An 11,800-nucleotide genomic window follows, 5' to 3' on the forward strand; every position below is an offset into this window, starting at 1 on the left:
TGACAATTTTAACAAACTCTAAAATGCAACATTACAGTCTCTTTGAAGTCTCTTTTTCATTTGCACAACAAACTCAATACTAAATTGTACTTTGGGAAGACTCTTACCAACACTTCAATATTGAGCAAGAGAGATTAGAGCTGAGAAAAACTGGGACATCTCTTTCAACTCTACCAGATATTGGCGTAGGAAAACATTTTGAAGGAAGGGAGTATAAAAGTAGTCAACAGTTGGCAAAGCTAAATAAGGTCTGTTATTCCTAATTAGGGAGTGTTGCTGTAGTTACTTAATAAAAGTCAGTACCAATAATTAAGGCGTCTGACAAAAACTCAGGAAGTTCTGTGCCTTAAGAGATCTTCCAAACTAAACCAGAAAAGACAGGTAAAGACTGAGAGCAGTAATTCATGTAAGAGAAGATACACTGAGAAGAAATGACAATTACTAAGGTTAGCAAGCGTCTTCAAGCACTGTCTATTAAATAACAATCTGCACAACACAAGACAGATGAACAGAAAGCACTCCAAGGAAGGATGTCAGCACACTGAGAAATGCAGAGCAGATCGTGGAAGTAAAGAAGGGAGAGAGAAAAACAAAGACATGATAGGAGGAGAGGGACATCGCAGAAACACAGATGGCTCTGCATGCTCCTGAAGGCAACGGTAAGGGAATGGAAAGATTGAGTAAATACTTATGCTGATTCTATTCGCAACTGAAAAGTCTCCACAGGCTAGTCTAACTTACATAGCAACTACTTCCAATTAAAAGGAGCCAAGAATTTACTTGGCTAACCACTTCGAACAGTTGAAAGTGCGTTAAGTGGGTGCAGGTACTAAAAGTAAAAGCCATTAAACAATTTGAAAACTTTAAAATTCATTTGGTACTTTTCAACAGTGACACTTCTAGATAAGATTATTTTAGAATACATTGAGAAGGTTTTGGTAACTGTAGTGATAACCTCACTTAATAATTTTAAATAGAACACAGTGTTGAGATAAAGATATTTTTCCAGTTAAACCACAAAAACACTTTGCATGACAAGCTTCTGAGAAAGCTGCATGTTCTACTGAAGTGCCAGTACACATTTAACTTTCCTTGAATCAAAGGCATTCTCGAATTACTTCTTTTTCCTTCCTGAACGACTAGGTATTTCACTCGACTTGTGAAGCAGAACAGAACTCTCCTGACTTGGGATTTGGACCTTTTTGCAAACATGGCACCTAGTGAGCACATTCAATTCTCAACTCTGTGGGAGACGGCGGCGGGGGGTGCGGGTGTTAAACCTCTGACACCATATCACGCGTGGAAACTGGATTTCCAATTCTTCTGTGCTTTGAAAATCCCCTCTACTTAGAATCAGCTCCAGCAAGCTCCTGAACTGCTTTGGAAGAAGGCGGACTCGGACAGAAATAAAAAAAATTAAACAAAACACAGAAAAATACAGAATGATAAAAAAAGACACTTCTCAGAACTGCAGATTTAAGGAACAGTTCAAAGAAGTATCCCTCCAGTCTCTACAGAGAAGTGAGAAGGCAAGCAGGAACTTGAGCAAAATTACAGCCTTACAAAGTTGTCTGAACAATCTCAACATCGCAGAATGTCCAAAATGCCTGAACTCTGAAATCACTGCAACGGAACATGCCAACAACAGCCATCCTCCTCCTCTTGTCATTTAAGGAATGACAAAAGACATCCAAAAGAACAATAACTATAATAAGAACACAGAACATCAGAAATATGCTCTAACAAACCCCCAAATTTTCAAAAAGCTTGGTCTTTTCATAAAGGAAGAAAAAGTCCAACGAGTAGCAGAGGTAAGATCTTTCTAACACAAGGGTGAGGCTACATAGGACTAACTCTCTCAAAAATACTGAGACAACAGCTCACAGGCTTGCAAGCAGATCACGTGGAAGTTACACCTATATCCAAGAACAGAGGCATAATAAATATCACATTCAGTATATAGTGGTTGAGGGTTCCTCAGATACGCAACTGGGTAGAAGTATATTACCTTACTGCTGTTTCTTTCATGCTCCGTTTTTTCATTATACCAAGGCTCATCCCATTTTTCTTCAGCTTGCCATGCATACTTTAAAATAGTGCTCAGAATGGCTTCAAAGAGGAGGATTATTAGATAAATAATCAAAAAGGAATTCATGGACCTACAAAGGGGTTAAAAAAAAAACAAAAACAAATTCAGTTTATTTTACTTAATCTGTTGACACACTGTGGTTACATGAATTGATCAGAAACTTACTGGACAATTTTTTAAAAAATTTATCCTGTGTTCGCTATGGATATAAAGTTTCTATGTGACAAGCAGGCAACAGAAGTGAAAAGAAACCCTACATCTGACTAAGATATACTCTACATATAGCAATATGAAGACTAGATTAAGGTGCAAGAACATCCCAACAGCTGACTTGTGTCACACCTGTTGTCCAAGATTTTGGGGCCGACTTCTCCTCTTCTTCCCTGCCTATCTAGCAAGGCTGTGAAGGCAGTACAAACCACCTCAGTGGAAATCCAAGGCTGCACCTTTTTCTTCAGTTAGAAGAGCACTACCATGTGCATCTGATTACTTAAGCCAGGCCATGCTATACCAGGATACAGTCAAACTTGCCTCTATATTCTGTAATGCTAGCCAGACCATCTTTCCACCCCTTGCTTTGATGACTGAACTTTTCTTGTGCACCCTACAGTTCTGTTTGTATCTGGCTATAGAAGAATAATCAATCCCACGTTTGCAAAAGAATGCCGGGAGGCTATCTATCTCAGATTTTTAGCAACTGGAATAAAGGCAATGTATCAGAAGTCCTTTTCCTTTTAAAACAATTCACGAGGCTCAACATATAAATCTCTTATAATAACACCTATCCCATAACTACGAGCAAAGATTTTTAAAACAGCCTGTGACTTGTGCTAGAAGCAGGACTTGCTGCAAAAACATATTGGGATAGACTATATCCTTTAGACTACATGAAACAAAGCTATTTTCCATTATATCAAATACTACCAGGTCAAAGATTCGTAAGCAATTAAGACTTCATTTCAATCCATCCTCTTCAAAGGCATGATGCAGTTTTACAGCAAAGGATGCAGAGAACAGCAGAGGCTGGGACCGTTGTGAAAACCATCTCTGAGCACCTGGTTCAAGCAGCATTTCACCTATCATTCTCAAAATGTATCTCAAAAAACAAGCCTCCCAAACTAACTTTTTCTGCTTTACTCCTTTCTAAACTTGGGTATTTCAACTTTATACACTACTGAAAGAAGTTACCGAGGAAAAACTAAGTTAAAACTCTACAAGTAAGAAAGATATCAGAAAATAAACATACTTTTCTACTGCTGACCGTTTCTGAGATTTACTCTTGTAATTTAATGCCATCTTTGTCTCCATACCTGTATACACTGCAACACCTGGGAAGGAAGGGGGGGGAACAAAGAGTTGTACTTTATTTTCTGCATATATACAATTTGCAGAATTTTTTGTTTCAAGAGACATAGGATACAATCAAGAGGTGATATTACTTTTGTGTTTACTTCAGTACAATGGTGAGACAGTATTTTGTAAGTATTTGCAATATTCTGCTATAGCAAAACAGTACCATTGAAGTAATTTTAACACCTACTAAAACACTGTTCGTTATTATGACTGTACTGCTCTTCAATATGTATTTTATGGAAATCAGAATGGTAAATCTCAGGAGAAAATCTTGAACAATGGGTAACAGTAATGACAGTCATTCATCCATTGAAGTTAAATTACTCCCTTATCAAACCACTTCAAATATTTTCACAGAGCAGAGCTGGAACTTTATATCCTTAGACATTCTTCAGTATAATATCATTACTTTCATCTATAATCATATCCCCTCAGGTAACAGTCAGCAAGATTATTACAATTTCTTCACTGCAAGTAGAATTAAACCACAGTTCATCAACATGTTTTAAGAAGAGAATACTCTTTAAATATTTAGATGGCTACAAACCAAATATTTCTTTAGTGTTTTTTAATCTTGCTCCACGAAGTAAGAGACTTTCAGGCCCAAGAGGTCTAAAAAGAAATAGACATATCAGCATTTAAAAATTAGTTGTTCTGATTCTGTAGGACTAGTGAAATCCAGTTTCCTACGCAAAGTTGTCCTATATCCCCTATGAACTCCCGCTGCAACAACTCCAACCCCATCCTCGTTTAGGTCCACCTTCAATCCTCTTGCCCCTTTTACCACTCCTCACCCACGCATCTCCACAGAGCCCTCAGTTTGCTTTCACGTCTCCTTTGGTCACTGCCGTACTCTCCCACCACTGTTCAATACCCCATAATTAGTGGCTGAGATAAATATACCAAATGGCTGGTTCAGAGAGACCTGCAAGTTACTTGAGAAGCCAGCAGGCAAAAAACCTGTTGAGTTCCCAGAGCAACAGGACTGCTATTCTAGGTTTGGCTATTTCACCTGTCTGACTTCTACCTCTCTGTCAAACTGAAATGATCTTGCAAGTTCAAAAGCTATTCATACCAGAGAAACAAACAACTAGATGGACACGCCACCACCACAACAGTGCAAGTTCTGCTTCCTAACACATGAGTAAAATTTCATAAATGTTTCTTCCTCGCGTCTATCACACCACGATAACACATTAATTTCATTGGCTAAGTTAACTGTAAACAGCGCTGTGAAAACAAAGGTCCAGTTAGAATCAAGGTTCATATAAGGTTAGAGCCCCATGTTCTACTCCAGTGGCTGTATCATCTTTAGAAACTGCCAGCAGGGTTGGTTTGAAAGAAAACAAACAAACAAGCAAACAAGGTGCATCCACTATTCTTGCCAGTGTTTCCAATGAAAGCAGAAACTGAACAACTGCAGTGGCCAGGCTGACATACTGGGTATAAGCACAAGAATTAAAGCTCATATACTAAGTGCTACAGCATACAGGCCCTTGGGTTTGTCTTACTTTTCCCTTAGCTGTACCACAAGCAGTCCCTGATCGCTATTACATAAACAAAGTTCTTGTACTTGAAGTTCCTTTGAAAGCATAATGCGGAGTTACTCAAAAAACCCCACCCCAACCTCACCCCCCACCTCCCACAGTTAAACGTTTAACCATCACAAATACTGTGTGCACCAATTATACACACGGATTATGATAGGTTCTTTAAATTACCCATACAGATGTTAATGTGTTAGGCTAGACTCAAAATTTAACTGAAAAATTGAACTAAAAGGGACTAAATGCTCAAGCGTTTAACCTTTTCTTGTAAGAAACCTAATGTATATTTCTGGATTCAAGTATTTTTGGTTTGTAAAACCAGTCTGACAAACCCAACATACAAAACCTGCATCAGTGCAACATGGACTAGACAAGTTTATCTTTGACAGTCAGAAGATACAGCTCCACCAGCAGTCAGAACTTGCAATTATTTTTCACACTCCCTTTAAACTGGCTCTGTTATATGTTGCCAAATAAATTATTTTGATAGATTATCCCAAAGCTGAACCTGTCAAGCTTGGCAGTAATGAATTCTGCAAAGCTCTAAGTGAAGTAGCACATAAAGCAACCTCAGAAAACAGCTGAGTGGGTTTTTGCGGGGTTTGGGGGTGGTGGGGGCAGTGTGTGGGGGTGGCTGAGGCATTGGACTCGGGGCCAAGTGATCTGCCTTCTACATCCCTGTATTTCTTGCAAAACCCTTGACAAATCATTGATTCACTCCGAACTCCGTGTTACTCCTATCTAAAACTGACAGATGTTTGCCAGCCTCATAGGAGGCTCTCAGATTGAAAGACTTTCGGTTCTTCAGACTGAAAGCACACATTACATGGGAAAGAATACTGCTTTAATATTTGATTCAGGTAGAAATTTCACGAAAAAAATGTGTAAAGGATAACATTTTGGACATCAGAAGAGTGAAAGAATCGTAACAGATTTACCTGTTTCTGTCACACATTTATACATCATGACACAGCACTTCACATTTTGAGGAAGAGGTGACCAAGTTTTTTGAAAGCTTGATTATCAACAGCTCTCAAGAGAAAACAATTAAATAGCTGGCACGCTAAATAGTCCTGCAAATCCGGACATTTCTTGTGAGTGATTTCCCTGTCTTTATTTCAAACCATGACTTTTCTCACTCCTGTTTTTCCTGCTTTCTCTCCTGTCCCGTTGTGGTGGTGGGAAGTTAAGCATCTGAGTGGATGCTTGGCTGCTAAGCTGGGGCCAACCTGCAATTAGCAATCTCCTGAGGAAGTACACACATAGGTCTGTAAGTGGCTTCACATCTTTATTTTTCTATTTTCACATGTGTTTAGGTGTATGCTACTTGCTATGACTGCACAGGGAAAGGCTGTGAGCACATGATTATACGCACATAGCTTTATGAGCACACAATTATGTGTTGACTATTACAGATGTAAGCACTTATCTTTACAGTCCAGGTAGTATGGTAGTTTGAAATATATACTAAAAGCTACAAATTTGTAGCAGAGGCTTTGTGAAAATAGACCAATAATTTCTAGGAATTTCAACTGCAAAAGCACCTGCTCAGTGCCTCTGATGAACAGATGACAGGGGATCTGTTGTAGTCTACATAATATGCCACTGGAAAATGTTTACGATCAATAAATGTTTTAAGTAACAAATAGCAACAAAGTTACCAGCTGATTACCACTGCCTAAAAATTACCCCCTTCAGAACAGCCACATTTTCCAGAATTGTCCTATTAAATCCAAAAAACTGGGTAGTAATGAACTTACTTCCACTAACTTTTTCTCATCTCCAGCTGAAGTATGCAGCTACAATTGATACTTTCAGTAAAAATACTCTCCCTTTCGTATATTGAACTAACTCTTTCCTGCGATGGTCATGATTTTAACCACCTCCATCAGTTCTAAACATTAATCTTATAAAATTTTACTTACCGTACGATTTCTTCAGTTTGTTGACTTATCGTTATTCTTCCAACAAATCTATGAAAGATGGCCATGTGTTAGAAATATCTACATAAAGACTCAAAAATGTAAAAAAAACCCTCCTCTACATTTACAAAAAAGTCATTAATGGTTCACAAATACAAAACAATCAACTTTTATTAACAATCAAACGAAAACAATATGGCAACACTGCTAATAATTTTACAAGAGATTTAACAGCAGAAACATTTATCCTTGAAAAGAAGTCGTTTGAGAAAGCCTATTAGATTTCACTAATAAAACCACAAAAGATTATATTTCTTACTCAGTTAAAACAGATTGTAACTTCTTGATGTTTCAGTAAGAAATAATTCCTCAACAAATGTAAGTTAGCATATTATCTACCAGAAACAGTAATTTTTCACTTAATAAAGCCAATCTACTCTGCTTTTAAAATTTGACACTTGCGTATTTAGCATGACCCCAGCTACAAATAGGGAAATAAACTTCCATAGTAATTGTATCTTAACTTGATGTTCTCTACAAACTGAACTACGGATCAAATATTTGAACAGCTCTTCAAACTAAGTATCTTAGTTTTCAGGAATTTAATATTTCACAAAGATCCCAAAGCTTACTTAAGGATAGCTGCTGTGATATACTTGGATTTTGAAAACTACTACAGCTACCATTTTCTGTCATACGATTCAGGAGAAACTTGGATAGGAACACAGCTTTTGTTACCTATGGTGCTGTTTTACAGAGTCTAGGGCATTGCTTGCTGATGTTAAAAGCTGAAATGAAGCACACTCAGATACAACTGTTTTTAATCTAAATTTTTGCTGCTGAAGAATGGAGTGCAAATCTTCTCTTGAGCGTAATCAAAATAAACGTGACCAACACATATCCTTAGAATTAACATAAGCTTACAACAATTTGCTGTGGTTTGAGTTAATTCCATTAAAAAAAGATATACTATATAGTACTGAAATCTCCTGGCAGAACCTTATACAACTCTTTCTCCAACCCACGCAGACTCACAGGCCATTTAATTTTTTAAAATCTGGAAACAAGTTTACTGCTTAGAACAGAAATGTACGTAAGTGCCACGATTAAAATACAAAAGGTAAACATTATCCTATAATTTCCGATTTTCTACTGAAATACTCAAATTTAACTTGTCACTTGTGACTTTCAGTAAGTACATACGTATAAGCACTTATGCTAACTATTAAAACCTAAAATTTAAGCAGATGTCTGAAGCTATTTTAATCCCAGCAAGACCCATAACATTCCTAATATTAAACACTTCATTTTGATTTAATTTCAAAATATTTACTAATAAAGTGATACCTGTATAGATCTGCTTCTGGCTGCTGACATTCTATAACAGCTACAAGTTTGTCCAGGTTGGCAACAGACTGTAACACTGCCGTTTCTGGGACGGCGACATGCGTCTGTAAAACAGTGTCCATTAAGTTAGTGATACAGGCCTACGGGGCGGGGGGGCGGTATTCCAACAGGCTGAAATAAAAATGGCATTGCAAGTCAACTCCGTTCTATCTCATAGCAGTATCCCAGACCTTAAGATTGGTCTCTCCATCCAAACTTGCGGTAGTAACATGGCATGAACCGTCGACTCGATCAGATGACAGAAGCACCAGATCAACAGGAAAAGTCTCATCTTTGGCTACTCTGACAATGTCCCCCACCTAATGAAGGGAACACAAAGGAGAAGTGTACAAATAGAGTTTTAAAAGAGAAGAATTCATTTCAGCATTGTTACCATATCACGATGAAACAGGCCATGATGATTAGTAATGAAACAAGAGTTTTAGCTATGCAATAGAAACACAATTTTCAATTTGTCCTTAGGCACATACCCGAATGTTTTTAGATCTAGTTTTTACAAGGCCACCACTTCGAACGACATAAACCGGAGCACCGTTGACTTCATTGTCTGCTTTATGTCGTAGCCAGTCTTCATAACCCTGTGGAAAACATACAAATTTACTTTTTAAGCAAGAAACTTAAAAGCATAACAAGTATCTTCTAAGCAAATGTGCTTCAAATTACTTGCTGCATAGCTTGAATACAGTTACTAACTTCTCTTGAGTTTCTGCTACAGCTGTTACTCAAGAACCTGGGAAACCTCTTAATTTTTATGCACTTTACACAAATAAGTAAAGGCAAATAAAGTAGCAACAGTGGTGAAGAAAGTCGAACAGTCCCAAGTCCTGTTAAAACAAACAGGCAGTGGCATTCTCTGCAGGCGAGATGAACACTCATTCCATCTTTTATCTATATGGAGTCATATACCACAAAACTGGGAACAGTCACCCCCAGCCTCTCTTATGGTTTTGTTTTGTTTTTTAAAGAAAAGTAACAGACTGAAATTACTTCCTCATGTCATACATATAGCACTTCTTATAGCTCCTGTCATAGCCTATGCATGACATCTTAATTTCTTAGTTTTGTATGATATGCTGTTCACACATCAGCTCTGTATAGCAAGAAAAGATGTCTCAAAGTTTTAGTTCTTTGCGAGTCCTAATGCAACAGCTTGCAGCAACTGAGTTCAATGGATAAATTAAGCAGCATTCCGTTACCCGATATTCAGCACCTCTTTAAGCACCCTTTATCCCATGCGCACACATGCAAGTACTCACGAGAGTGAATACAGGTATACTATCCCCTCCTATTTTCCTAAGCTATTAATACTTTGCCTATTTAATCTAACAGCACGATTGTCAATAGCATGATCTCTGATCCCCAAGTCTCGGTACCGTTTGGAAAGCCTCACGAGCAAGCACAAAAAGTGGATCAGTCTATGCAGCAGTTCAACTGCCTCTTACATCCTGGCAAGACTTCTACAACTGATTTGCAATAAGGGAGACGCTTCCTAAAATGCTTTTCTGTAGGTATAAAAAAGGTGAAAAGAGTTAAAACCACTTCCTTGGAAGTTTGCAGACAGAAGGAGGGGGCCCTCTGAAACAGCAGGCATAGTCCCAACTCACCCTAGAACGCTACAGACATTATATATGAACGTCATAACACAAAGAGTACTGATGCAGATGCAGTTTGGAGAATTCTGCAGTTGATTGGAGTTTGGAGGAAAGTTCTGTGATGAATTTAGCATGTTAAAAGTATAGTTTTGTAGTTCTAGCTTCATGCACCTCTACTGTTACTAGCACAAAAGAGAAAGGACAGCACAACTGCACTACCTAGGGTTAAAAAAAAAAAAAAAAGAGGGAAGCTTTATATGCCAACTGCTTAGAAATAAATAATTAGTGAGTGTGTAGCAATAGCAGCCACACAGAGAGCTACTGGGAAATCAGAATCCTAAAATCCCTAAGTAAGACTCTGTAAGAGCACTTCCTAATCAGTGTGAAAAAGCATCAAGAGTCAGTACCTACAGCTCCTTGTTAAAGGTGACTGACAGAAGAAAACAAGGATTTAACTAACATCCAGTAGCCTTGGGGCATTTGTCTCATAAACCTGAACAGCTGAGCAATATGGGCATTTGGCAAAGAACTGAAATTCACCTTCTTTAGAAAGTACAGATTTCACTGCCTTCTCCATCTGACACCTACTGCCTACAACACAAGGGTAAAGCCTCACACCAGGGAATTCTTAAGAGCCAACTTACTGTGGTCAGTTTAAATTCCCCCCAAATTTACCTACTGCGGCATTTTTCAGCAAGTTCCTTATCCTCACTTGCAAATATTGCAAAAATATTGTTAAAAAGAAAGATGAATGTTGCTTAATTGCATGAACAGAAACTAAAGATTAAAATCCCTCAATTAAATTATATTCTTAAGTTGTGCTTAAATAACTGCATCAATGTACTCGAGAAAAGGACAAAATGAAATTATTGTATCACCAGGTTTTTCATTCTCAGTTTAGGTCTGTATTTAATCAAAACCTGCAAAGTAGTTGTTTCTAATTTACCTGACAATCATGTAAACATCTGTGTCCACTCAGCTTGTTTGCTAAATACCTATGAGCTTATTGAAATGGACTAAGTTCCCTGAAGTTCCTTAGGAAATACCTTTATTTTGTTGTATTTTGGTTTGTTTTTTTTTTTTTAACTTTAATTTTTGTTTTATTGTTTTTATTTTTTAATTTTGGACTCCTCTGAGGGCTGCACACACATCTTCACAGGCATAAGGAGGAAAGCGCTCTGGCTAACGAGATAGAGAAAATGACACAGCATCAGTTGCATCACTTTGCAGTCTTGCATGTCCTTCTTCTGACCTAGGTGCAATTACACTTCTAAGAAGAAAAAGTTCTGTCTCCTTGGCCAAGATTAAAATAAGGCTGAGTTTCAAGGTTTGCTAGAGGTGTCACTTTAACTGGCTTTCTGGAAGCAGGGGAGAGTTTTTCCACCCACCGCTAAGCTTCTCAAACCCGCGTACAGTTAATGCTTCTCTTCTTCCCCTTCATCTTTTGAGAGACTACTAAGTTACGGTTTAACATTTACCCTGACGTAACTTTGTGTAGAACCAGTGCCCTGCGGCTTTCAAAAGGGGTGTCTTCCCCTAAAATCTGCCTCCTATTCCACTTCTGGTTTGAGAGAAAACGGGAGCTGGTTGTGACACCGTACTGGGGGTTTTCCCCTCTGCATTCCAACAGAAGATTCATCTTTCTTCCTTGTCCAAGGGCAGTCTGTCGGAACTAGCACACTGCATCGTCTTTCCAAGGTAGCAGCTTGTGAATACCGTTTGCCTACTTTGCAGCAGGTAGGATAAACACAAGAGTCCATTAGGTCAGTTTAGGTGGTTCCAACAGTCCTTGGACAGATATTGAGACAATCACAAAAACCTCTTGATGCTTGGCAAGTCATGAATGATTTGATACTAGAAGGAATGCCAGAATCTCTATTCTTTGCAATT

General features: G+C 38.2%; 1 protein-coding gene across 4 annotated transcripts in view; it reads right to left on the reverse strand.

Annotated features, from left to right (window-relative positions):
• Positions 1–11,800, reverse strand: part of ATP11B (ATPase phospholipid transporting 11B (putative)) — a 67,355-nt gene that overhangs the window by 35,705 nt on the left and 19,850 nt on the right. For 3 of the 4 annotated variants that reach the window (XM_082319685.1, XM_082319684.1, XM_082319686.1), the window contains exons 5-11: positions 8,789–8,896; positions 8,489–8,617; positions 8,259–8,362; positions 6,915–6,962; positions 3,990–4,054; positions 3,336–3,417; positions 2,009–2,159 (exon numbers count right to left, since the gene is read on the reverse strand). In XM_082319685.1, coding sequence (XP_082175811.1) covers positions 2,009–2,159; positions 3,336–3,417; positions 3,990–4,054; positions 6,915–6,962; positions 8,259–8,362; positions 8,489–8,617; positions 8,789–8,896 — 687 coding nt within the window. The remainder of the gene's footprint in view (positions 1–2,008; positions 2,160–3,335; positions 3,418–3,989; positions 4,055–6,914; positions 6,963–8,258; positions 8,363–8,488; positions 8,618–8,788; positions 8,897–11,800) is intronic. The other variant, XM_082319687.1, reaches the window with a different exon arrangement.

The sequence above is a fragment of the Platalea leucorodia genome (assembly GCF_965183815.1).
Source record: "Platalea leucorodia genome assembly, chromosome: 8".
In the NCBI taxonomy this organism is placed as follows: domain Eukaryota; kingdom Metazoa; phylum Chordata; class Aves; order Pelecaniformes; family Threskiornithidae; genus Platalea; species Platalea leucorodia.